Raw genomic sequence first — 27,864 nt, 5'->3', positions numbered from 1 at the left:
CTGACAAAGCACAGGAAGTGAGAGAAACAGATAAGCGAGAGGCTCCTTACCATCTCTGCCATGTGGGAGAGGCCAAGGAAGAGATGAACAGAACGAAGGGGCTCAACTTCAAGAAGCCAGAATGACTGATTATAGTCCACATCAGTGCAGGAGGGGACGTCTCAGCCTCACCAAGGCTGCATCTCACCAACCCGACCACACATACACATACACAGTGATTGTGAGCCACAGAAACATTTTTTATACTGGTAACATTTAATCTTTAAGCCAAAAATAACATACAGGAGTACATCATGTTTAAATCAACAGGTATTTAAACAATCTGCACGACTGCATGCTTACATCGGATATAATTGTGCTAACACAAGGAAAGCAGCAATTACAGCCATTCCCCTCCCCCAAGTCACATGACATAATGAAAAAGATTCAAAAAGCTGTTCTCTGGAATAGCCTCCTTCTTTTCAGCTATTGTGTGAACCATGAACTCTCATCGGACACTGCGCAGCAGATCCATGAGCAGATTCAGATGTCGTTAAGATGACAAAGCGACAAAGAATGTAGCAGGTTCACGGGGGAGATACTCGTTATGCAGGGATCGCAGGGTACTGGCCGGCTTCTGCCTGCTTTTGGTGAGAATGTCCTGGCATAGTTACTCCTGCTGAGCGTGGCACGGCCCTGATTAGAAGTCCAGGTGCTTGTTGCTTGTGGCCAGACCGCCACAGGCCGAGCTCAGCAGCCTGGCGGATTCTGCCACGTCGGCTTTGCTCGAACGGCTCACCGTGTCTGACAAGTCTGGAGGCAAATGTAGTCTCTGCGAAGAGAGAGGGCAGGGAGGGAGAGAGGGACAGAGAAAGAGAGGGAGGAATGGAAGGACAAGAAGAGAGAGACAAATTGTCACAATTTTTGCTTTGAAGGAGCATTTAAATATGACAGGACACAATTATGCTCAGCATAGCGACGGCTGCAGATGTGCTGCCACTGTCTACACGCTGAACTCCTCATCGTTCTACACGGGCTTGGGTGAGAATTCAGTCCTTAACAAAGCACATGACACACGGCTGCTATATCGGTCTCGCAGCTGCAGCCAGGATATTAAACAAAGACAAATCAGCTGGAGTGTAAACCTACAGATAACACTGCACATTAAGTAACTGTTGTGGGGAGAGACAATAATTTCAGACAAATGCGTAAAAGCATTATATTCTGCATTATAAACCTTTAAAAGTGAACTGGGAAAACAATAACAAAAATAACATTACAATTTGAAATTTATTTCTAAACATGGCAGGATGTTGTAGAGGTTTATCATATGAAGACTAATTTGAGAAATTATACAATAAGGCAATTAAATAATAAACTTAAAAACCAGACAGATACAATTAACATTAATTCACTTCAAATTTCTATCTGGATCCCCTGTATCTATGTGTGGGAAACCTATTAGCTCGTTGGTGGACCTTAAATGCTCGGTGCTCTCATTGCCTGAAGACCGCAGTCTCTGGCTAATACCAGAGTCATTAGAATGAAGAGGTTTACTGCACTCTTGATAAGCTGCTGCGCACCAGCGCTAATTTTCCTGAGCAGGCTAGTGCCAAGACTAGCAACAAAAGGACATTTAATAAGTGCCCTCTGCATAAATCCAGAGAAGGTAATGTACAAAGCATTAAAAGGGGTTAAGAGGGTTTCTTTCTGAGCCAGTATCAGGTTTGTGGCCCTTGGCACTTGACGAAACAATGTGTTGAGGGCTTTTCCTTCCTGGGGTTTGTGAAGGGCCTTTAATTTGCAGCAGGAGCCGCTGAATGAAGCTGGACCCTTCAAGCCACCGCCTCCTCCCCTCTGGCCATACAGATGGGGGGGGAAGGGGTCCTGTCCACACGTAGATGCTTATCTGGCCCCTAACAAAGGTGCTCGCCAGGCTCCCGCAAGTGTTTACATGGACACAAGTGAACAGCGCAGCTACAAGTGGATCTGGAGGAGCTTCGAGTGGCTGCCTGTTTCCGCAGTGCCTGCAGCACTCGGGCTGCTGGCTTGTTGGCAGCATGGACTCCACTTCATGTGCAATTGGACCGTTTAATTGTTTGTGCAGCGCTTTTCAGTGGATTGTCAGGCTGTGACTCCAACTTAAGTTAAGAAGGCAAAATGAAAAAGAGTAAAGGCAGCATGATGATGACCTCATTAATCTGAAGGCCAATCACACAGGCGCAGCTACTGGCCAAACTGTGGTATTTGATGGGATGACTCCCAGGCACCTCGCTATCCACAGCCCGTGGGGCTGACGGGCGCCTGGGTATTAGGGGTGCAAACCGTTGGGCCCAAGGCGATTTGATTTGATTACGATTATTGAGGAAATGACTCAATGCATCAGAAATCGTCCATTCCTATCATGATTCAAGGAAAACGAATCAATTATTGAAACCGTTTTTTAACTTCACAAAAAAAAATGTAAGATATTAACATGGGAAATTAATTATACACAATTAATGGAATACAAAGAAAGCAGAATCTAAGAAGATTCATTCATATCGTTATTATTAAACAGGGAGAGCACACCAATGTGAAATTGTCAAAAGGCCAACCACTGAACTGTAGGAGGAGAAAAAAATAAAAACATTAAAGGAAGCACTACCTGATGGGGGGAGTTTGCAGCGCAGATTAGCAAAAGTTACATTGTTTTTTTTTTCTTATGGGAAATGAAACATCAATCGTGGGCCAGATTAAATAATGCATTATAAATATGATGTGGGCCGATATTTTGACGCCTCTTCTAAGTGGCGAATGAGCCAATGAATATCCCTGGTCCTCCACTACAGAAAATGGCTGATGGTCCAATGCAGTCATTGCAATTATTTTAATAGTTGTGTCTTTAGCTCTGGTACTGCAATTTTGAATAATGATAAAGCTTAAATATCAGCCAGCGATATCGAACAACACTGACACATCAGACTGATGCCAATATTCAATTCAATCCAATTTATATTTTATATAGCGCCTTTCACAAGAACAGGGAAAAAGTATATCTTAATTTTTAACAATTATTGGCCAATACCAATATGTCATGCATCACTAAGGCTAACATTCATTTTTACTAGTTAGCTACCTCAGGGTCTTCACAATTGCTACTCTGCGAAAAGAACAACTTTTGTTGCACTACAAAACAGAGGCATTTTCCAAAAGCATTGAAGCACAAATATTATTTTAACAAGAGAGAGTGCTCTGCACTACAAAAGTTTCCCAAAAGTTTCAAAAATCATCAAAGTAGTGCTTCCTTTATGAATATTAATGAGCCTTAGCCTCCCATTCGACATTTCAGAAATTTGCATGCTTTGTGTGTGAATATGAGTGTGAAACCTGCACGTAGGAGTATCTTTATTTTACCCCCCAAAAGACGATTCTAACATTACAGACTGTTAGATAGAATTGCTGCCTTAATCATTAATTCATTGCAATGCATCTTTACACCCCTACTGGATGTCTATGGCCTGTGGCTTGAGGGGTCCTCCACCCAACTCTGCCACTCACCCTCATGTTAACACATTGGCTCCAAGCGACTCAGGTGTAATTAAGAAAGAAAAACAGTGCACTGTCATCTCAATGCAAGAATCAATACCAGAAGAGTACATACAGGACATACAGTGTAACTGTATCAAAGGGCATGAAGTGTGAATCAAGCAGGATTACCTATCAGCAAAAGAGTATCCCAGTGTGCACGAGGCTCCTGGGCACCCCAACTCGTCTCAAGAGAGGAGAGGAATCAATAGCTACAAATGCAGAGGTGGATAAAGCACCAAACTTAAACGCCACAGTGACTCTGCATGACAATGAAGGTCAGCCCTGAAGTGAATTTCAAGGGGCTGCAAGACTGCTGCGTACTCAAGGTACACTGAAGAGCGTATTCCATGTGAAACAACACATTCCCCCGCCCCGCCACCACCAGCCACCTCCCCACAATCTGCAGGCAGTTCAACCACAACAAATCCCTTTGTTCAAATAGACAAGGACATCCGCTAACCTCCAGGGCATTGTGCCACAGTCCTTCCCCACTGCCTGGTAACTGCCGCTGGGACAGCCACTCACTGGACCTGTCACTGTGTGAGCCAATCCGGTTGGAAACAACGGCTCTGAAAGCTACGAGATGGAGCCGACAGAGGAGAGATGAGGATCCGAGCATCTCTGAGATCACTGTAAGCTTTCTGTGTTTATTCTGGCAGGAAAATACATCAAATTCTAATTTTGGGTTTGTTTTCAAGTCACGGGGATCACATGGCCTTGATAAGCTGAACACATGGCTTGATAGATGGCTGAAAACAACGTTGGTTTAAAAAAGCCTGACAGCATTCATCTTGGTGATATGAAAAAAATTATATACATTTCAGAAAATAAAAAATATACATTTGAGGAAGTTTAGCAGATTGCTGACTAGAACATGGGTTAGCGAACAGCATGGAGAAAGGATTTGTTCTAAAAAGACATGCAACCATGCAGTGCACGGCAGAACCCGAGGAGCAGGTTCTGCAGAAGCAGGGAAACGCTAGATGATAATTATGCAGAGCCAAGTTATAGGAACAAAAATAAGGGGGTTTATCAATAGGCCACAATGAATGAGAGCTCCAGCTGAAAACAGCATTTGGTCCCACAGCTTCCCATGTGTTCGCAGTGTCACCAGCTATGAATAAAATGTCACACGGTGACGTGTGCTGGCTCGTTTGCGCAGCGCCTGGATACTGTGGCGACGGAGGCACACCCAGGACCTCTGGATGGTGGACGGGCAGCGGGGCGAGCGCCCAGCAGATGGAGGAGAGCGATTGCATGGGGGGGTCGCCGCATCGCACCACGCTCTGCATTCATGGCTTTTGAATCCCCGCCCAAAAAGACAGACAGATAGCGGCCCAGGCCTGGGGGCCTCGCTCCTGGGCTTGGCAGAGGCGCAGGCTCCACCGTGCGTCGGGGATGCAGGCCCAGCGAGCTCTGGGGGTCAGGATGGCAGGCGCTAATCACACTACTTTTTTGTCCTGCCTCCCACCTGTGGACACCCGTGAAGAGGAGAGGCGAAAACAAGCCCCACGCACTCTACACACCATCTACATACATAAATGTGGGAACAACCTACACATCTTACAGAATTACACGCAATCCTACAATTTAACCATACTGCAGGAACACCCGTTACAGAAAAAGAGTAAACATATGACTGTGCAATGGGGAAAATAAATAAATAAATAAAATGGTCATGACTCCTAATTGCATGCCAAGAGATGTTTTATGTGTGAAACTAAAATTTCTAATTAATAATTCTAAATTCAATGTATTAATAGCTTTCTTACAGCGTACAATTTTAAACATTAATGCTGAAATTAAATACATGATTTAAAAATCAGCTAAATTTTGGCAAATTCACTAAAGTGACACATTGTGAAGAACGAAGAGAACCTTTAAGGGGAAAAAAATACAACTGACCATGTACCCATCATATTAGCATGTACATATTATGCTATCATGAAGCTCCTTTGGTGTATGGAAATAAGAGAAGGCTGTGAAAAATTATATTTTTAAAATCCAGTGTGAAAATAATATCCTCATAAAAACCTGAACGTGGAACAACATTATGAACCAGTTGTAAAAATGCATAGAATTCCCACACTTAGGAAGCTCTTAGTAAAACGACTACATTGGATTATAAGGGAAAAAAAAAAAAAAAAGTTAATCAGATGCAGTTAAAACTGGAAATGGCAACACAGATGGAGGAAATCATATTCCAGACGTCTGCCTCAAGAGGAAAGCAAAATCTGCTATTGCTGTCACTGCAAAAGCATATTTGTCTGGTGAAGACGCCATATGGGCTCATATTCATAATCGGCACTTCACTGATCAATACTGGTCTGGTGAAAACAGTGCTGGCCTTCGCTGCTATAGCAAGGGGGATAAGCTGCTTGTTGGACACTGTCCTGTAAAAATGACAGTGAGCTGCACTACAGGGCCGAAATTCACTGCTATAGTGAGGGAGATAAGCTGCTTGTTGGACACTGTCCTGTTTAACTGACAGTGAGCTGCACTACAGGGCCGACATTCACTGCTATAGCAAAGGAGATAAGTGGCTTGTTGGACACTGTCCCGTTTAACTGACAGTGAGCTGCACTACAGGGCCGACATTCACTGCTATAGCGAAGGAGATAAGCGGCTTGTTGGACACTGTCCCGTATAACTGACAGTGAGCTGCACTACAGGGCCGACATTCACTGCTATAGAGAGGGAGATAAGCGGCTTGTTGGACACTGTCCTGTATAACTGACAGTGAGCTGCACTACAGGGCCGACATTCACTGCTATAGCGAAGGAGATAAGCTGCTTGTAGGACACTGTCCTGTATAACTGACAGTGAGCTGCACTATAGGGCCGACATTCACTGCTATAGCGAAGGAGATAAGCGGCTTGTTGGACACTGTCCTGTTTAACTGACAGTTGGGCTCTACAGTAGACTCCTGCTGCAGCCTTTCTTTGACATGACCACTGCCCAGGATCTGCTTAGGATGGTGCAGGGCCCCCATCCCCCCATGACAGAGAAGAGTGACAGGTATAGGTGTATTGGGACAAAAAAACAACCCCCAAAACAGTCCTTCACATAAAATAATGAACCAGACAAAACAGACATGCAGGTGTGGATATCTGCCATGTGAGTTTATGTTTGCCCGTCATTCTGGCACAGCTTCCAGGCGGTTTCAGCAACAGGACGCCTTGTTCTCCAACCTTTCTGCTGGAAAAGGTCACTTGCAATCTCTGTCATGGCACTGCTTATTAAAGTAACCTTTGAAACAGGAAAAGGCACAGAATGTATGTGGATAATTTAACTGACAGGCTAAGTAGGGAAACAAAGAACATAAAGACCTTGGCAAATGCACGGTTCTGCTGCAGCACCTGCATACAGAATCCCAGTGAAATGTGGCTAATGCATAGAGCTTCAACATCTACATGCAGAGTCCAGGTGAACTACTGATGCATAAAGCAGCAGCATCAGAACGCAGAATTCAGGTGAAATGCGGGACAGAACGACACAGAGCTTCACCATCAACATCAAACGTGACTGATGCATGGAGCTGCAGAATCAGCATACAGAATCCAGGTGAAATGCAGCTGGGTTTAAAAGGAACCGCACAGTTTAAAACTGCAGTCACTTGGCATATACTGGTAAATGCAGCACCCCAGAGTTGTTGCTGCAGCTTAAAAGTGACATATGAGAACAGCAGCAGAACATGACAAAACCAAATATGAGCATCCACGTCTCCCAGATGTGTCGTCCAGCGCACAGCCTGCGATGTCCCAAGCTCTGCAGCGTAGCCTGTTTTCGCTGTCTGCTAAATAGCGTTAAACACTTAAGCAAGGTGAACTACCTTGGTACCCAGGAGATACAGAAATCATGTAAATGCTCCAAATGGGCGTCTGTTCAGCATCATCGGGCACACTGCATGTAATCACACAGGTTTGGAATCCTGCACCCACTTTTAAAGCATCATGACACTTATGACCAATGAAATACTTAGAAAGCTATCATAACTTATTGGATATTATCCAGCCCCCGTACAATTAAATGTGACAAATCACAATTTTTACAAGTAGTCTATATAAACAAAACTTGAGAGATATAATATATGACCAAAAGTATGTGGACACCGCTACTAAATAGAGAGATTGCCAAATGAAGTGAAAACCAGCAGAACAGAGGTCAGTGATTTTCCACAATTTCCACTTGGCACCTTTAGACAAGCCGCAGTAGGGCCCTGCTAGAGCTGTCCTGGTCAGCCATAAATGATGTTTAAGACTCTACTGGGAGCAAGATCAATTGGTGGTCCACAGAAGGGGACCTGAAAAACTAACATCAATACCCAATTTGAATGGCGGCAAATCTCACCAGCAATGTTCCCAGATCTACTGGAAAGCCGTCCCAGAAGAGCAGTGACAATGAGCTCACCAACTTCAGAATCCTACCCTTGATTTGAGGTGTTAAATAAGGGGATGTCCATACACTTTTGGCAATATAGTGCATTCTACATTCTACAGAAAACTGCTGCTACAATAGCCTGAATCAGACAGAATAGTCAATCAATACAGAGAAACATATCATTTGTAGGAGCCAAACCAGCAGACAAAGATGGACTATGGTGAGTAAGAAAGAGGATAAATTACATACGTGTCAAAAGCAATACTGTGAGAGAAAATGAGCAAAGTAGCTGAAAGACAAAAACACACACAGAGCAAACATACCGGCTCTGCACAGACCATATTTAGAACAAGGCAATATTACTACCTGTTACCATTCATTTACATATTTAATAACGTCTTAATCATGTGTTTCACAGCTTGGGGAGTCAATTTCAAATCTCACGCAGAGAAAATTGGTTTTATGAAAAGAAATGCCTGGAAAAGAAATGACTCGGACCAACACTGGGCTCATCTTACGCAGAAACTGCTGATTCCTGAATACTTCACAAATGGACTCTGATTCTAAGCTCCAGCGGACGGCAGGAATGGAGGAGATGGTGGTTTCTACTGCACCCCCTCACACCATCTCACATGGATTCTGTCTCCATAACGAGGCACAGCTTTGCACAGAGATTTCTAACAGGAAAAAAAACACTACTTTCCCATGGAGGTTGCCAAAACTTAACTGAGTGAGTAAATATCACCGAGCTTATACTTTAAAACCGACATAAAATTGGTGTGCTAAACAAGGGCTCTCCGTGTCACCATTCCCACTGCACCTTTTCAATGTCCCGAAGCTGACGGCAGGACAAACGTCGCCTGGAGAGGTGAACCCAGAGCTAACTGGCCATACAATGAGCAGAAGTAGAGATTTAACAGACTTTGGGGGAGGTGTGAGGACACTTCAGGCATGGAGGGCAAGAGGGCCAGACTGATGAAGCCCTCAGACTCCCCTGCAGGGCTTGGGGCTACAATGACGAGGATGACGGGGCACGCGATGCCGGCACAGGTCCCCCGGATGATGGGGCACGCGATGCCGACACAGGTCCCCCGGATGACGGGGCACGCGATGCCGACACAGGTCCCCCGGATGACGGGGCACGCGATGCCGACACAGGTCCCCCGGATGACGGGGCACGCGATGCCGACACAGGTCCCCCGGATGACGGGGCACGCGATGCCGAAACAGGTCCCCGATGACGGGGCACGCGATGCCGACACAGGTCCCCGATGACGGGGCACGCGATGCCGGCACAGGTCCCCGATGATGGGGCACGCGATGCCGGCACAGGTCCCCCGGATGATGGGGCACGCGATGCCGGCACAGGTCCCCCGGATGACGGGGCACGCGATGCCGGCACAGGTCCCCGATGATGGGGCACCTGGGGAGCGACGACGCTCTAATGTTAATTAGGGAAAGGTGAAGAGGGAAAGGACAAGACATCCCCAAATACCAAGGCACTTCAAAGCCATGATGTTTTTGCAGCAGACAGGTCAGCCAGGGGTTACTAGGTCAGGCAGGAGGACTGTGTTGAGGTTGGAGGACAGGAAGAGGGGGCAAATCGAGTAGCTGGAGGGGCACAGCAGCGCGTGCGGAGAGGGTAAACAACGCTGTGGGCTCCCCCATCAGCCTTGGGCGCTATTATCACTGCACAAGGCATAAGAAATCAACTAATGAAGCAGCAGGTATTTTCAGCTGTCTAGACAAAGGGGAGGGGGGAGCTGGAGAGAGTGGAGGGGGGGGTGGCTGCAGGCCTTACTGACAGCCCAGAGCTGAGTGTGGCTGTAATGTCTTCTTGGTTTTTTGTGGCAGGCTGGGGGAAAGGGCTGAAAAGGGCTGAATGGGGGGCTGTAATCCATCACAAGGTGCTGGTTTCTCCAAAAAGAAACCTTGTGCCAAGAGGACGGCACTCCTAAGGACAAAGAGCAGTGTAGCTCGGGGCTCATGCCACCGCAGTGAAAAGGTGTTGCCTATAGTTACCCCTTCACCCGGTCCGGCATGCCGGACACTGGGAGCCATTGTTTCCAACTTAACTGGCTAGGCCAGACTGTTGTCATTGCACCTTCAAAGTAATTTATTCCACTATTCTGGTCCAAACAGACTCTCTGTCATAGTGCCACATACACACAGCTCAGCATCTTCTTTCTGCCAATAAACAGGAGCAGACGGAGTGAGAGAAGAAGCACTTGGGAACAAGACCTTGTGAATTAGACACAAGAAGAGAGTATTTTTATCCAAAACCTCAGCGACTCTGGGGAGTCAGCCAATGGGTTCACATTCGCCAGCATAAGCTAATTATTCATCTTCCAAAGTTTGGTCAATGAAACTTTTTCATTTAATGAATGAGAGTAATATGCAGACGACTGTCTTCCATATCACAGTATTTTCTCAATGATCAATTTACTCACCTCTTGCAAATGGGTGAATGTATATCTTTATCAAATAAGCAAACTAAGTGAAATGTCAAAGCAGATGTAATGTGAATTTAAGATAAACATAATCAAGCAATTCATCAAGCTTGATGAATCTGGTGCTAAATACGCCATCTTGGAAAAGTGAAAACGGTGAGTATGAAACCAATTCAATGATGCTGCCCGACTCTTCATGTCTGTGCAGAAGCCAGATAAGCTTATTAGGGGATCCTAAGTTACCCACCAGGCCTGGTCACCCAAAGCATCCTTTAATTGGCTTTATTTCTTTCCTACTTAAATGTCAGCAAACACTGACTTTCGTAAGACTCCAGCCTCCCCACTCAGCCGCTTTTGGGAGATGGGTGACTGACACTGCAAGCGGCTTCATTCGAGGAGTAGCAATCAGTCCCCATTTAATCACAGTGGCTGAGAGCAGATTGGTGAAAAAACTCCAAAGGCTCATGCCACGTAATGGTGAGCCGACACTGCACTTATTATCAGACCAACGCATGAAGACCTGCACAGCTTGTGGCAGATAACAGTGAGCAGACGCACAAACTTATTATCAGACCAATGTATGAAGACCTGGACGGCTCGTACCAGCTTACAGTGAGCACATGGTACACTTATCAGACCAACGCATGAAGACCTGGACGGCTCGTACCAGCTTACAGTGAGCACATGGTACACTTATCAGACCAACGCATGAAGACCTGGACGGCTCGTACCAGCTTACAGTGAGCACATGGTACACTTATCAGACCAACGCATGAAGACCTGGACGGCTCGTACCAGCTTACAGTGAGCACATGGTACACTTATCAGACCAACGCATGAAGACCTGGACGGCTCGTACCAGCTTACAGTGAGCACATGGTACACTTATCAGACCAACGCATGAAGACCTGGATGGCTCGTACCAGCTTACAGTGAGCAAACGCACACAGTTATCAGACCAACGCATAAAAACCTGGACGACTCAAGCTGGCTTACAGTGGCTCGTGCCAGCTTATAAACATTCGGAGAGGGATCTGTGGAGAACCAGCTTGTACCACAAAACAGGAACATTAACTGTAACAGTGAGTGTAACAGTAACTGTAAATTATATCTGTAACAGTAAAGTTTTGATTAGCTGAATAATCGAATGACTAATTTGTTGAATAAAGATTGCTCCATTAAAAAAACTAACAAATACCATAAAGTAAACATTCAACACTACCGAAATGTCAACATTTCACAAATAAATAAAAATAATCAATTCCAGTTCCTTTAATTTGTGCCAGCAATCTCAACGAGCTGGACTGTCGATGACCAGCCCCCCACCCAGCTCAACAAATGGGCAAGAGGTTATCTGCAAAATTAGTGAAAAATATATTGATTATCAGTATCCACATTAGCGCTACACTGACATATTGGTTTTCTGCTTGGTCTATTCCCAGACCTTTGATGGTCACGGTCTTTTACAAAGAGGATCTCAACTAGCTGCTGCCATCTTGGCCTCTTCAAAGTTTGTGATAACATGACGCTTCGATATACACCACCCTAACCAAAGTATTTACGTGATAAATTATGCCAACACATTGTTCCAGTACTATATAATAGCAACTATAAAGTGTAACAGTAAAAGTGAAGTGTAACAGTAACAGTGAAGTGTAACAGTAACAGTGAAGTGTAACAGTAAACGTAACAGCTCTTAAGGCCGTCAGATCTATTCAGCATTATCTGTTTACTGGTTCACTGGGCAGCTAAAATATTCAGAAAGGTGCAAAGTGAAGAAATGAGACATAAAGTCTTCAAAGCCATCATGTTCCTGCAGCAGGCAGGTCGGCCAGGGGTTACTGGGTAAGTCTGCTAATAGCCAGGTCCGGCGGGAGGACTGCGCTGGGATCTGGAGGCTGGACCCAGGGATCTGAAATTCCCACAAGTTCTATCATCACCTATGGAGGGATTTATTTTTCAGTTAGAAATCAATTTTTTAATTAGTACTAATCCTGAATGGTATTAGAGAGCTGTGTCACAGTTGGTAAAACATAATATTAGTAAAATTGAAAAATCGGAGGTTAAGTAGAATAGCGAGGAGATTTAAAAAAAAAAGGAAAACATATACTAACAAGTACGATGGGACATAATCGGGATCTGAACCCATGTCCATAACATCATAGGTTTGAAGCCTACGGCAGGCAGAATAATCATGACTGCACTCTTGGGAAAGGCCCGTAATCCCAGCTGCTTCAGTGATGATGGCCGACCACTAATCCTGCCCCTGACAACAACCTGCTCTCACCTGTATGTACAGAACATATGTGTTTTCCTATCTCATGAAGAGTAAGTTCATACTGCTCTATGCCCATCCTGCACCCCAACAATCCAGTCCTCATCAAAACCCAAAGGAGTCTGAAACTCTGCTGGGCAGCCCCAGGTAGGCAGAGGTGCTCCGGGTTGTCAGGGGAAATCCCAAAGTGGGAACAATCATGATGGATTGGAAAGACAGAAGCCTTTAAATGACAGAAGCAAAGTGATCTACTGCCCAAAAATGAAGAGCCCATAATATCACACCATGTTCAGGTGGCCCTATGCAAACAGCACAGTTTGAGGAAGAAAGCAGACTGTTCTGTGCTGAAGAGACAATTTGGGGAGCAGCCGTCCACGGTGATAACAGAATTAGAAGCACTTCCTGGGAGTGACAAGCACCTGGGTCCCTAACAGCCATTGGAGGCGCTGGCCTGGAAATGTGTGGAACTGCTGCTATGTGCAGAGGGCAGCTCCCTCCTTTCAGGTGATCCCTGGAAGGGTTTAGCGAGCATGGCGTCCCAGTGACCTGACAGTATAACCATCTGCTGCGAGTGCCAGCGCGGGCTGCGGGGCGCAGGCCAGAGGGCGGGGGCTGGAGCCTGCGAGAGGGGCAGCAGAGCTCCTGGGAAAGTTGGGGTAGACATCAGGTGTCACGCAGTCTCTGCACACATCCCACTCCATGGGGAGGACTGGGCACTGGCGGGTGACAACTGCACCAGTACCACTGCGATGGGGCTCAGGAAAATAAAAATAACCGAAACCACTAACGATCTACGAATCCCGTTCAAACTGCGCAATATGCAGGCAGATGAGGCTGGAGAAAATAACCACAGTCATTATAAGAGACACAGTCAGGTGGCAGCAATGGTAGCTGGGTGGAGAGATGTGGGGCTTTGGCTCCGGACTGCAGACAACACTGAAGTATGAGAGGCGGTGCGATGGCGACTAGCCCCTTTTCAGAGGGCAGGGTGAGGCCTCGCAGTCCCTCTGCCCTCCACCATTCCCTTATTGAATCGATCTGCTCCTTCAGTGACCTGTGACGAGGGCCAGGCAGGGATCCACTCTGTCGCAGACTATTGACCGAGCCCTGCGTCCCGGTGCTATAAACACTTTTTCACAGCCATGAATACCGACAGATTTTTTTTTGCTGGGAAACTGTTTCTGAATCTAATAATTATCCTCTTCATCCTCTTAATTCAGACTCTGTGTTTTGCTGAGGAATTGGGCCAGGAGCCAAATCGCAGTTGTCAGGGGGATTACAGTTATACGCAGCTCACTGCGGGAGGCCAGGCAGCCTGCAATTACCCGAAGGCGGCGCGTTTGATTTAAAGGAAAAGTTTCAAAAACGGACCAAAAGGCTGAATAATGCACCATTAGCGACTCTGATACCCCCCCCCCCCCACCCCCCAGGTCGCCCATGCCCAACCCCGACACTGACGTGTTTGTTGCAAAGCTGATATGCGATAAGGATAACAAGTATTAACAACGTGACTAGAAACGCATCCAAGAACACACAAACACCTGTGGGCAGGTCCCATTCAGGCACATCCTCTGAGAAGCAGCGACCGGCTCTCCACTGCCGCCACATTCACAATCCACTAAATATATCTGTATTTCCCTTTGTGGTCGGGCCTTGAATAAAATCTTTTCAAACAGAATCTTTTATACGATGCCCCGCATTTTTGAATGAAAATGGGGGGTCAACTTCTCTCATTTTCCTCACAAAGGAGAGAAAAGCACAACTGTGTGGACTTGATGGCCGCAGCAGAAGGTGACGTGATAAAGAGGGGCCCGCGCGGGCGGGCGGGGATGGGGGGGGGCGGTGGGCGCCGGCCGCCTCACATCAATGCCTCATTGTGAGTCCGGCCCGAGACAAACGAGCGCTGGCTACAATCTGAGCTGTGTAATTAAATTTCACACAATATAAAGCAGCAAATGACATGTAAATTATGAATGGCGGATTCCTTACTTTCCGTGACAGTGTTAAATAAGGGAGGTGTAAGTGAAATCATTAGGTTATGTTGATCGGAAAGTGGGGGCGGGGGGTGGGAGGGACTCTGATAGGCCGTCTTCGAGCGCCACGCAGCTAGCCTGGCGCAAACGATGCACTCGGAGGCCATCTCAAACGGCGACGGGACAATGAGTAACCAGCCCTTGATTGTGTTTGTCCACCTAGGTATAAAATAGACATTATGGCAATATTGTCCAGCCCACCAAGATGCTGTGGCTTGGCTCTAAAAGGAACAGAGATAAGTGGATGCACTTCACTAGCTCCTTACTCCCCACACCAATTACAGCAAAGTAAATAGACACAGCCTACTGGCAACAACAATGAAATATAGCATGAAAGGGAAGAAAAGGGCCATTTTAAAAGCATTCGTTTGCATATAAAAGTGCTGCTGGATAATTACAGGGGGAAAAAAGCGGGTAACTGGATCTTTGAAGTCCCAAAAATAAAAAAGGACGAAAAAAAGCAGCCCCCAAAAATGTAAAAAGACAACAAACATAAAAAAAGGAGAGTCACGGGCAGGTAGAGCAGAGCTGGATTTCATACATCCACTGGCACTGGCAGCTCAAATGCACAAATGTCCCCGATGTAAGTGACGATGCGTGTAGAGCGGACACACATTTGCTTTACTGCCTAAACGCTTGCAGCTGGCCATAGACCGAACATAAACTCTCCTCCCATGTCATTTATCTGAGCAGGAGCTAACACAAACCATCGGGCTCGATCCTTATTTTATTTTCTATGAAGTTAAATGAAGAAAAGGTAAAGTGTGGACACCACAGAGCATCACAGACGGCTTTCCCCCCTTCATTAGGAGGAATCCTCCTCTCAGCAGGCGCTGGGGAGGGAGAGATGAACCTGGAGTGAAGCTCATTAAAAACGGGGAATGTGGCAGAGGGTGCGAGCACAGCATCCGAGCCCCCCCCCCCCCCCCCCCCCACCACCAACACACAGCCACAGCAGCATCTCTGACGGAATGGAGTGGGGCACAGGAGGAGAGAGGCAGCTACGGCTCCATGGAGGCCTTACTGGTGTAAATGACTTAACTGCACTGGCTTGATGTTTAGAGGCAAGTTCACCCTGAATGGATTCTCTACCAGAAAGCTTCAGAACAATGGAGAAAGTGCGTGTTCCTCGTCTCATCCCATGAGGCTGCCCCAGTGAGAGGGGCCGGCCAGGTAGGAGGGGCCAGTCTGGTGGGAGGGGCCAGCCTGTTGGGGGGGGGGCTAGAGAAGCCCTCCTCCACCAGGCCCTGGAGGACCAGTGGGCAGCTGAATGGTGTCAGATGGTGCTCTTTCTGGGGCCATCAGACCGATGGACAGGAGAGCGTGACGGTAAAATATGAAATTGGTGGAAGCATGAGGAGCTGCATACCTTGGGCTGGTGTGATAAACCATCCACATGCCCGCAAGCCCCATAGGCGCAAAGCACCGCGGCTGATTCACACTCTAACAGCACCTTCAAAAAGGCCAAGAAATTAAAATTCCCATGAGAGATGAAGTGGAAAAACCACCATCATTCAACTAGTAATAACTGGCTTTTGTTCCCCTCAAACAGTAAAAACATGCAATGAGAAACATTTTAGGAATGCACTGTGGCACCTTTGGCCATTTCTACATGCTGCGTCCAGTGTGCCAACCTGGAATTCCTTGTGGGGGATGGGGCAAGGTGTGTACACTCACACTCAGCCCTCCCTCCCCAAAGTGATGCCAGAGTGGGGCCTCAACCCCCTTTAGCAGTCGGGGACCGACACACAACAAGAGCACATTTTATTCACAGTGAAACCTGACAGTCTAAAAAAATATGTTGGAAAGCGAATTAAAAATTGTTTGATAGACATAAGCCTGAAACAATTGTGCACAGGTCATAAGATGGGTAAGATCAAATGAGATCGACAATGAGCTCTCACAGCACAGCTGCTGATCTCTGGAAGGAAATCAGTTAGTGTACATAAAAAAGTGTGTATAGTTCACTAAAGTTAAGGAGGTTACCTATTGGATGTTCCCAATGCAACATTTTTTCGGATTCACACTTGCACGATAAAGGGGAGAGTAAAGCGATTTAGGGCCATGTGCTTAAAGCCCTGGGAGATAAGTCACGCTGAGTTACTCCTGCTATGTAATCCTGGCAAGTCCATTTTCGGTAAAACTGCACTGAGGCTGCTTACCTCACAGCAGACCTTCATTGTTTTTTATGCACTGTGGTAACGTACAGAGATTTAAGTTCACTGCAGCCTGCAATGACTGACATTTCATCCTCTGAATCTATTTAATGTACATTAATTCTGCTTACTGTGGGTGAAAATATAACCATATTGCATACAAGTAAAAAGCTACTTCTCTAAAAAGTTACTTGTTGGATGACAAGATGAATATCACGGGTTAAGCTAACACAGATTTACAGACATATCATAGTTTAACACCAACATGAAGATCAAAACATCATTTTCTTTGACTGCACAAGACGTTTTCTAAGTATTGTGCATATGTATATATTATATATTTTTTAATGGCTTTGAATTTGTAACCAGACAGGATTATACCAACAAAGAACTTCACCAGACTTGCCTGGAAAAGCCCAAATAACATGCAAAGGAAAAAGATATCATTTTGTTATTAATAAAGATCCTTTCTTTGGATATTACTGTAAATGAGATCTAAATCTTTCTTTTTCCTACACATGAACTATGTGTGGTTATTGCTTACCTAATTCAGCACCTGTGGGCCATATTGTAGAAGATCCCCTTTAAAGCAGCTGTAAGCTCTTCCCACGCTGGTAAACTACATGGCCCCAGTGTTCTGCCAACCAAATTATCATCATTATAGTCGTCAAACCCATTTTCCTGAAGGGCGAGAGAGTTGACATGCAAGATGCAACATATACTGCATGTAATAATAAAATGCAATGATTGAACAATCATAAGGTCGCTTAAAAATATTTTGCTACCTTGCCTAAAAAAATGTGGTTGACACCAAGACTAATACTAATCTACAGAAGTGGAACCTATTCAGATAAACACAATAACATTTTTAAACCCTGTAATAAGATAACTGTTATGCCACAGGGACTGAAAAATGCCAATTATCTATTATATTTTAAATGCACCAAAGTGACTTTTTTTAAAATGCCCCCACTCTCTTTTTCACCCTGCACTGCCCCCCATGTCAACTCCAGTTTCCAGAGCATAGCAGCAGCACCGAAGTTAACCCCAATGTGTCCTCTGCTGGACATCACACTCAGGCCAATTCTAACAAGTACCTCAGAGCAAACAGTGACTCTGCTCTCTACAGCTTAGAATCCTATCTACAGTGATCACTCCGTTTCTAACAAGCAGCAGGGGCAGGGTGAGCAAACAGTGACTCTGCTCTCTACAGCTTAGAATCCTATCTACAGTGATCACTCCGTTTCTAACAAGCAGCAGGGGCAAGGTGAGCAAACAGTGATTCTGCTCTCTACAGCTTAGAATCCTATCTACAGTGATCACTCCCTTTCTAACAAGCAGCACGGGCAGGGTGAGCAAACAGTGACTCTGCTCTCTACAGCTTAGAATCCTATCTCCAGTAATCACTCCGTTTCTAACAAGCAGCAGGGCAGGGTGAGCAAACAGTGACTCTGCTCTCTACAGCAGAGTCTGATCCACAGCAGCTATTCACATCTTCGCCAGAACCACACTTTGGCTGACCAGGTCTCCCAAGAGCTGACTGCCTCTAACAGAAGTGGGGTTTCAAAGAAAGGACAGGAAAACACAGCTTTACATTACAGCCTTACAAACACTTGAAAAGACGAGATGACAGGGAGCGATCTCTCTAACACTTGCTCTGTGGACACTGAGCGCAAGCTGAGCCAATTGAGCTGCCGCGCTCTACATACAGGAAGGCATTAGCATGCTTGGCGTGTTAAAGCTACCACGCTTAGCTGATTACGAGTCCACTGGGGTCACTTCCTATTGAAATGGAGAGGAAAACATGCATCCCCATCCCACCATAACGACCGCGGCTGCACTATTAATATTTCGCCAAAGTGATTGGATCCACATAGTTTCTGCTCCAGGCAGATTTTTTCTCCTTTTTATATTAAATTACTTCCATTGGCTTTTAAGGGAAAATTAATTATTTCAAATACATGCACTCCTTTGATGAGAGAGGACCTATTTGCATTGAGGAAAATTCAGCAGAAGTAATTGATGCACACGCAAATACTGGCACTGAATGAACCCAATTCTCATTCCAAATTTCTAGGAAATCCCCAGACACAACAATTCTGGACGCATGTGGCAAAACAAACAAAAGTCATGTGAAAAGGGAACACGGAGGGAGAATATTACAAGAATCAAAGAACAAAAGGATGGCAAAACTGTTTGAATGCCACAAATGAACGATGAAGGCTTCATTCAGGCGGGGGATGGGGAAAAGAGATATCATATGGCAACCTGACAGCTGACGTCTTCATATGAATGTAAGAATTTACATTCTAATTAGAAAGAATTTACATCTTAATCACCGTGGTCTGTATTGTCCCATTTCGCATTTTCCTGCTGTAATGAACTCAAGCACTGCTGTGCTTTTTCAACCAGAAACTGAACAGACAGCCCACTGTGGTGCTACAGGGGCCTTTATGAATATGATCTGATAATATTTCAAATTCCTACCTAAACATTGTGAAGATAAATGGTCCTGTAGGGAAAAACTGCAGACAAGACTGACTCCCGCAAAACAGTCACCAAAGTGGTCTGTAGCAAGGATGGCTGAGGAGCCCGGTAGTTAGGAGGAATGAGGAGGTGGGTTGTGAGGAGGAATGAGGGGGCTGACAACGAGGGATAGTGAGGCAGCTGGGACAACCAGGAAAGCCAGTAGTGAGGAGGAACGAGGAAGCAGCTAGTGAGGAGGAATGCAGAGGCTGGGAACGAGGGGTACCTAGGCAACCGGGGCAACCAGGGAAGTAGGTAACGAGGGGTAACGAGGTGGCGGTTAGCGAGGAGTTACGGGAAAGTAGGTCATAAGGAGGAATGAGGAGGCAATGAGAGGCATTGAGGAAGCCGAGGCAACCAGGGAAGCCGGTGGCGAGGAGTTATGAGGAGGTGGGTAGTAAGGAGTTATGAGGAGGTGGGTAGTAAGGAGGAATGAGGAGGTGGGTAGTAAGGAGGAATGAGGAGGTGGGTAGTAAGGAGTTATGAGGAGGTGGGTAGCTAGGGGTACTGAGGCAGCGAGTAGCTGGGATAATCAGGGAGTCTGGTAGCGAGTAGGATTGAAGTGGCTGGTAGCCAGGGGTACTGAGGAGACCTGTCTCATTTCATGAGGTGGTGTTACAGAGGTGTTCAGGAGGAACACCACCACTGAACAATCAGGGATAATCAAGTGGCTCTACAGGCAAAGTGGATATTACTGAGTCCTCAATTAATATTAATGTTTATATTAATAAGGGGCCAGGAGAGTCACTGCAGGTCCCAGGGCAGCGGGGCACCTTGCACCACTGCCTCCTTCCACAGTCTTCTGTCTCGAGGCCCCTGCCTAGCGATGGCATCCCACATCCCCTCGTACAGCACAGAAAGTAGGACTGGAGGTCAAACGTTAAGAAAAGCTGTATGCAGACTGCAGCCAGAGGGAAGGATGAGGAAGGCTAGAGCCAACAGGATGCCCCCACCTAACCGCCACAGACCAGCATAAGCGCGTCGAAAACAACGATGGACGGGGAAGCCATAAGGGGCCGGACGGCAGAGCATCCGTCAGAGTCGCGCCCGCGGCAGCCAGCCTCGGCTTTGGTGATTAAACAGTCCGGGGAAATGAGGGGAAGAGGCCTCAGCACAGTGTTATCTGCCCTAATAAGAAGCCCGAGATAAAAGGGAGCAGAGACTCATTCAGCAGAGCAGAACGATGTAGCGGCACTGAAACTGTAAATCAGGTTAATACACGGAACAGCTTTAAAACTCGTCCTCCAAACATTATCCAACACAAAGACCAGAAGCTAAATGAGGCATAATTCATGAAACTGATACCTTTTATCACTTAGCCAAGCCAAAAAGGTCATTTAATATATTATATCTAAGTGAGCAGCTTATTCCTGCTTCATTACTGATAATTAAGACACATCATATTTTCTTCAAATGTGTCCATTAAGAAGTTTGGTGTGTTGCCTAAAGCGGGGACCAATTTTCCCCAGCCAGGGGATGATATTGAATAAATAATTCTGAGACAATTCAGGCACTTTATGAAGTCATAAGTACAACAGGAAGTGAGGGAACACTGGCGCTGTTCCTTACAGACAACATAGCCTTTGGTGAAGAACAGTGCAGCACTTGTCTGCTTTTGTCAAGTTTTTGGCCCATTACATAATGTGACGTCTTGCCAGTGTTCTCTCCAGCGGGCTCAGTACCATGGCACTACATGACCAGGAGGCTTTGATGCTCCATCAGTCTGCAGTGAAAGTCAATCTGCATCATCACCACCTCAAGCTCTCCACAAAGCTACTCTGATAACACTCTACAATTGCACAACTACAAAAATGTAAAGGGTTCCATCATTAGGAAGACTGACACAACTGGCCTAGGTTTAACCAGGTTACAGGGAAAGTGTGGGGAAATGAGGTTGTCACAGTTGCACGATTTTGCACGGCCATGACTGTTCACTTCAGATACCATGGCAGACTTACAGCGCTTTGGTTTCTGTGCTATATGAAGGCCGCGGAGTTCAAACGGGAGGGAGAACAGGACTTGCGTTCAGGATCCATATGGGCTTGTCCACTGGCTCTGCCGGATGGCCAGGGAGGACAGGGAACGGGCTGCCTCCGCTCCCTGGGAGGGGTGCGAGTGACGCAGACCAGAAGTATGCTCAGTCGCCGGCAACCATGGCCATGGAGCGCTGATGGGGTGGTGAAGAGGAGAGAGGGCGGGAGGGAGCTGGAGGAGGGAGCAGCATGACAGGCCGACGTGGTGGAACGACGGGTGATTAGTCAGCAGGCAGGGCCATGGCTCGTTGAAACAACCCCGTGCCTTTCGGGAGGGAGCCAGAGCTTCTCCCCTTGGCACCCGCGGCTGGAGTAACACTCCAGGATGCCCCCCCCCTCCCCACTCTGGCATCCAGAGCTGCCTTCAGCATGTTCTGCCTGTCACGTATGCCATCAGTCACATGCCATACAGCTTTGGCTCTAACAACTGCTAGGGAGGGACGACATGAGCAAATGAGGGAAGGCCAGAGCATAGAGGCCGAACGAGGCAAAGGAAGAAGAGCGGAGAGTGTGCCATGGAAAGGGGCAGGCGAAGCGGGCGGGGAGGCGGAGTGACCACATGGGGCGGGGGATGTCTTCTCAGGTGGCAGTGCAGCGTATTGGGGGGAATCCGGCAGGACAGTCCTGGGGGGCACTGCAGGCCATTGAAGGGAGGATGGGGGTGCAGAGAAAAAAAAGGAAGGAGAGTGAGGGAAGAGCAGAGGGTGTTTCTACAGGAGCCAGTGTTTAGGGACTTGAGAATTTGGTTTACTCCCAGTGTCATTTATGTACATTGTAGATGTTAGGGGTGGTAATTAGCAGAGCCCTCCTGAATCAATATTATATTGATATTTGTTTGCCGATTTGATATTTGATATTAAATACTTTTTGCTGAAGAGCAGTTCGGGTCTACATTTAAAGTAAAGACAAGGGTTTAACGGTACACGTATTTGATCGGTACATCATTTTCGGGTTGGAATGCACAGTGAAACGAATACATGTCCTGACACGGGCGGAACCTAAATTCACAAGTAGATGTTCAACACTGAAAACATTGTAACTGTGGGTGTGAGATGGTTACAGCCAGTGCTGAAGAGCTCAAAGAGCCTCCCACATCACTGGAATCAGTAGTTTGAGAACAATTCCCAATAAATTACACCAACACTGGAGAGAGTAGTTGATAAGACCAAGACAGTCTGTTACACTGAACTCGGACAAATTGCTGGAATGTCATTCTGTCTTATACGATCAGAACAAAACAGAAAAGGTGTTTGCAATTTAACCTCCCCATAGCATTTAAGGCGCTTTTGCCAGGACATTCAGAATAAAAAAAAAGATTAAATTTACAGGGGTGTTTATCGCTACGGATGTGCAACCATACCCAACACGGGATTTAGTTCATTATGATTGTTACAGTGCAGCATTGTTTCAGAATTACTATTTATTTTGCACATTTATTTTTTCTGTGTAAGTACGTCACATGACAGAGAGCCAATCAGAATCAATGATGACATTTAACGAGCAGCAATAGCACATCCTCGGAAACTGCACAAATGCCACCTTAAAGGATACTTCAAAGTTATTGAACCATATTTTTAACTTGGCAAGTGATTAAGGAACTTACACAGTAGGCTATAGCACTGTGCCAAACATTGCTGCTGTTGAAGTAAGGAGTCAAAACTAACTCATGTATAGCTGTATAGATGTATAAGATTACCTACTGAGGAAAAAGGTACTCTAGCAGTGATCGATATTTTCCAAAGTAAATAATATAGTAATCAGCATAGAACATGTATCAGTAGAGTTGTTGAGCTGTGTATGAAGAGTACACTAAAAATACACTGTAATTATTGTTATTGTGTTACAGTGGTGAGTGTGGAATGAAACTCCCCCAACCCAGATCACAGCAGCTAGTCATCATGCACTTAAATATACAGATTTCCCTGCAAGCCAGACTTCTGCACATCAAAAGTACATTACTTTTTCTTACAGGCTTACAGTTCATGTACTAAATAAAATATGCATTGCTCTACACTGTTGTCTGCTATAATTGGGGAGTATATGTTATTAATTTTAGGTTTTAGCAAATCTCATATTCGAATATTCTATAGTTTCTGCTAGCTATAAACAAATTTCATTTAATGTAATTTCATTATACTCCTTATTCATAAACCTGAAAAATAAAAACAAAACATATCACAACTTCACATGTACCTTTCTTGAAAAAATAAGGTAAGAATACCATTTTAAGACACTGAATATTAAAGGCCGCCTAAAACATTAATGCCTTGAGCGATCAGCATCATGCAATTCTCAAAAGCCTCAAGGTTTTTTAAAGTTTTGGACAATAATTAAAGGATCCATGATGACTGACCCATGATCTGATAAAGCAAAGGAGAGTAGGGAGAGAGATCCTCTTCCAAGTGGGACTTACCACCCTGGTCAGTGGTGCCAGACCAGAGCAGCACACAGCCTGCTCCATTGAGCGATATATGACATGTGCTCCCCTCCCCCAGCTTTGCCTCTCCTGAAACACGACCAGGCGATGCCACCACAGGGCACATTTCAACAGATCTCGTTTTCATTGGACCATCAACCTACATGTGAAGGACTACTGCACCAAAAGCTTAGAAGAATGGAGTTTGCTGCAGTAATATAACACAAGTAAATAAGTAAAAATGTGTCACTTCTGGTGACTCTGCCCATCCTCTGCTAAGGTCAACTTAAAGAGACCTCTGCAGCACAGGAACGAGACGCCAAAACTCTCAGGGATGGTCTGCAGCCGCTGGGAGTACAGGCTCACGGGGGGGGGGGGGGGTGTCTGTCAGAGCCGATCTGCATCAGGCGGGCCGGTTCGAGGAGGTGGATTAGCTTCAGCCATTGTGAAGAAGGGTTTATCCCAGGCCATGCATGAGCCACCCAGTGGGTTTAGAGTGCAGAGAGCAGGGGTCGGGCGAGCTGAACCTGCCCCAAGAATGGTGAGCAGCACCGAACCTGCGAGGCCCCTTAGCCTCGTTTGGAAAACCTAGCAAAATTTATAAATAGTAAACTGTGGCATTGAGAAGGTAGTGGGACGGATACAGACATGCAAATCATTGGCCTGCTGATCCTGGCCAACAATAAAATAGCAATAATGATAGGCCCATAACATCAAAGGAAGATTTTCAGGTACCAGGAACTTTTTTGGGACTCAGGAACTTTTGTCACATTCCCATTGCAGGGTCACCTAGTATTGCAAAATGTTGGTTTTGAACTAATACGGAATGTGATTTGTGTGATCGTTCCCCCTCAATAACTAACAATAAGAAAACTTGTTAATTTTCCACTGTATTGGAGTATCCGGTTGCGTAGAAAATTAACCTACAAAACTTTTGCGTCTTCTATGCTTATTTAGCATAAAGGTCACAGTTCCTGTTGTGCGGTAGGAAAGCGACACATAACAGTGGGCAGGAACTACAGAAGTTCCTGATCGAGATGACCCAGGAACTTGGAACCAGGTTCCTGAACTTTGGTGGAGAAACGTTCATTTGCGTTATAAGCACCAACGAACAGACTGGCCATTGCCAATAAACTAAAAATAACAGACAATTTTAAAAAGCAAGACATTATTTGTGAAACTTTTATAAAACACTGTATGTCATCTGATTCTACTAATATATTCAACTTTTCACAAAGGCAGTTCTCTAGATCCATCCCAAAGTAAGGAGGCCTATTTGCTGCCTATCCAGGGCAGTGAGTTCAGTTGTGACATTTCTGCAAACTAGTTCCTTCAGACACCGCCCATCTCCAGATACTGCTTGTATTTCCTAGATGGTTTCAGGCAACATTTTTACCAGTATAAAAATACACTGAAGGGGCCCTTTCACTTTGCTGCTTGAAATGATCGGCTTTGACAAATTTAGCAGCTCTTTTCCCCCCGTAATGCACATGTCAGTCAGTATTACCCATCCTCATTAATGACAATGGCAAAGTTTATCTACGGAACACATTTAAAATCATCCCAGGTTTACAAAGGGGCCATAAAATCCCCAACAAAACAGAAGGCGGATCTGCTTACACAGGTCCACATCGCACTTCATTTTTGCCAGTGAATAATCTATTTACTACAACAAAGTACATTCCCTGGCTTTCAATATGCATTATCTGTGCTCAAATACATCTCTATACTCATGCTTTTAGAACGTACCTGGATGCTTTAATCCTGGAAAGGCAAACAAACTAAAAATCTGACAGCTATGACACCAGACAGCCCAGTTTGGTATTAATAAAGGCCAATACAGAGATGTGTTTCATGCAAGTATCTTATAGCTGCTAAAGGAGTTCCCTTGGAGACTGGAATAGGGAGAGTTTGAGGCATGTTTTCGTATCAGTCTGCAAATTCTGACCTGGAATTTCCATGAGGGTTGAAACTCTAATGGCGCAGTCCCTGTACCCTCCTCTCCAGGACATGCCAGGTGTCTCTGTCATTACGGAGAGCTGGCAGCTTATACAGAGATGCTGCTCCCTGTCACAGGCAGTAATGCAAAGAGCGTCAGCTGACAGGGATCACACAGAGGCCTCTTGTAACATATCTGCTGTTACCCGGTGGGGTGGGGTCATTCTTAAGAAAGGCAAATTGGTATTCATGGGTCACTGAACTTCAAAATTAAGAGATGTCAACATAAAAAAAAAATCAATAACAACAACAAAAGAAAAAAGATAATATAATGAAAGAAAGAGGCTGAAAAAATATTTTAAAAGAATGGGATACTGAAGGTGTGTTGTTATTTCTCAATGCTACGAGGAATTTTTGTTTAACAGAAAAAGGCTGCCACATTAGTGGCATGTGACCATATGTGTGAACTGGCCAGTTCGCAAAAGTGCATTTACATTCAACTATATCCTTAATCACTGCCAAAGGTTAAAGACCAGAGTTGGAGAACCACACCCCTAAACCCACTTTATACACTGAGGTGACTGTAGGGTATTTTGGTAGCTAATTCTTCTTCTGTGCTGGCTTTAACATCAGTTCCATCGCACAAGGCCTGGGGGCCAGTGCCCACCCCCTCCATAGCCTCAGTGAGTAAAGCCACAGTGAACGCTGTGGGAAAGTTATTTCTAGCCCAGATTCCAGAAGAGACAGAGTGCAAACAGCTTGCAGCTACAGCTCTCGTATCCCAGATCAAAATTCCACCTTTGGAACTTCCCAGCAAGTGACCGGGGCGTGCCAGTGGAGAAGGACGCCTCTTCTTCCGACATTCCGGAATGTTCTGATGCTGCTGGCTTATAGGCTCTTTAGTGAGGTGACCTGAGTCATCAACAGGCAGTAACCTCATTCCCATTTACATGAAGGTGCCCAGAACTGCTAGCCTATGAGGTTTCCTGGTCCCAGCTACACAGAAGGCAGGATGAGTTTGGTCAGAACTCAGAATAATAAACCGGTTAGGAGATTAACACCACAGAGTAAATTCTTTTAATGCCATTGCCTGAGAAAGACTAATCTCCGCTGTCAAAACAGACACACACACTTCAGTGATACCTTCCGGTCATCCAGGAATTACCAGTGAGTGCTGTGTGCTCCAGCACACTAAATGAACGCTGTTTGTGACCCCTGAAGCGTTCCTTCCAGAAATAATGGGCCACTGTGATGACGATGTCCTAACTTACGACGACAGGTCTTCCTAACGCCTTCTGAAACGCTCCAAAGGAATCAGTCACACTGTAAAATGCTTTAAGTATTTCACATATGTATTCACTGTAAAAACTAACTCACATGTCTCAGACTGTCTGCATATTACTGTTATCAAGAATGGAGTGATAAGACGGCAACACTCAGATCATCACTAGCAGAGCCACAGAATTACCAACAGAGATACGGATGCTGCTGGCAGAAGAGTGACATTGTTGCTCCTAACGCATACATATGTCAAGGGCACAGCTCATGCCAAAGGGCGAGTGCAACTACAAGACCGTATAAAATACCAGGAAAATTAAACCTGTGGTTCTGTGTAAGAAGGTTTATGGAGTTTTTTCACATTTTTATTTAATTATACAACCTCTACCCAACCCAGGGAGCAAAACATTCCAAAATAAAACCACAAATTCTTGCTGGTCAAAATCCCACCAAAGCAGCCGATGCAGGAGGTCGCTAAGGTTGTAGCAGCATAATTCCTGGGCACCTGCACAGACAGCTGTGATGGGGGTCCTTTAATTAACTTAAAAGCCCACCTTGGATTGGAGTAAAAAATCCACCAATGTCCCTATTCCAAAAACATTCAACCCCAAATGATTACTGCCCTGTTGCCTTGACCTCCCATTTCATGTAGTGCTTTGATTGGCTGGTTAAAGGTTATATTTATGTTTCACACTTTCTATGACCACTGAGGCTACAGTTTGTCTGTCACCCAAATAGGTCCACCAACGATGCATCTCCTACATCCTGCATGCTACACTCACTCATTCAGACAGTGACAAGGGGAACTGCATGACAATGCTGTTCATAGA

The 27,864-nt window shown here is 45.6% G+C and overlaps 1 protein-coding gene across 2 annotated transcripts in view; it reads right to left on the bottom strand.

The window, feature by feature from the left end:
* Nucleotides 1-236: 236 nt before the first annotated feature.
* elp4 (elongator acetyltransferase complex subunit 4) overlaps nucleotides 237-27,864 on the bottom strand; it is a 66,280-nt gene continuing 38,652 nt past the window's right edge. For both annotated transcript variants that reach the window (XM_023818369.2, XM_072718123.1), the window contains one exon: nucleotides 237-811. In XM_023818369.2, coding sequence (XP_023674137.1) covers nucleotides 680-811 — 132 coding nt within the window. In that variant the 3' untranslated portion in view covers nucleotides 237-679. The remainder of the gene's footprint in view (nucleotides 812-27,864) is intronic.

Source organism: Paramormyrops kingsleyae, chromosome 11, assembly GCF_048594095.1.
Source record: "Paramormyrops kingsleyae isolate MSU_618 chromosome 11, PKINGS_0.4, whole genome shotgun sequence".
NCBI classification, from domain to species: Eukaryota; Metazoa; Chordata; class Actinopteri; order Osteoglossiformes; family Mormyridae; genus Paramormyrops; species Paramormyrops kingsleyae.
This window is presented reverse-complemented; position numbering and strand designations above follow the sequence as displayed.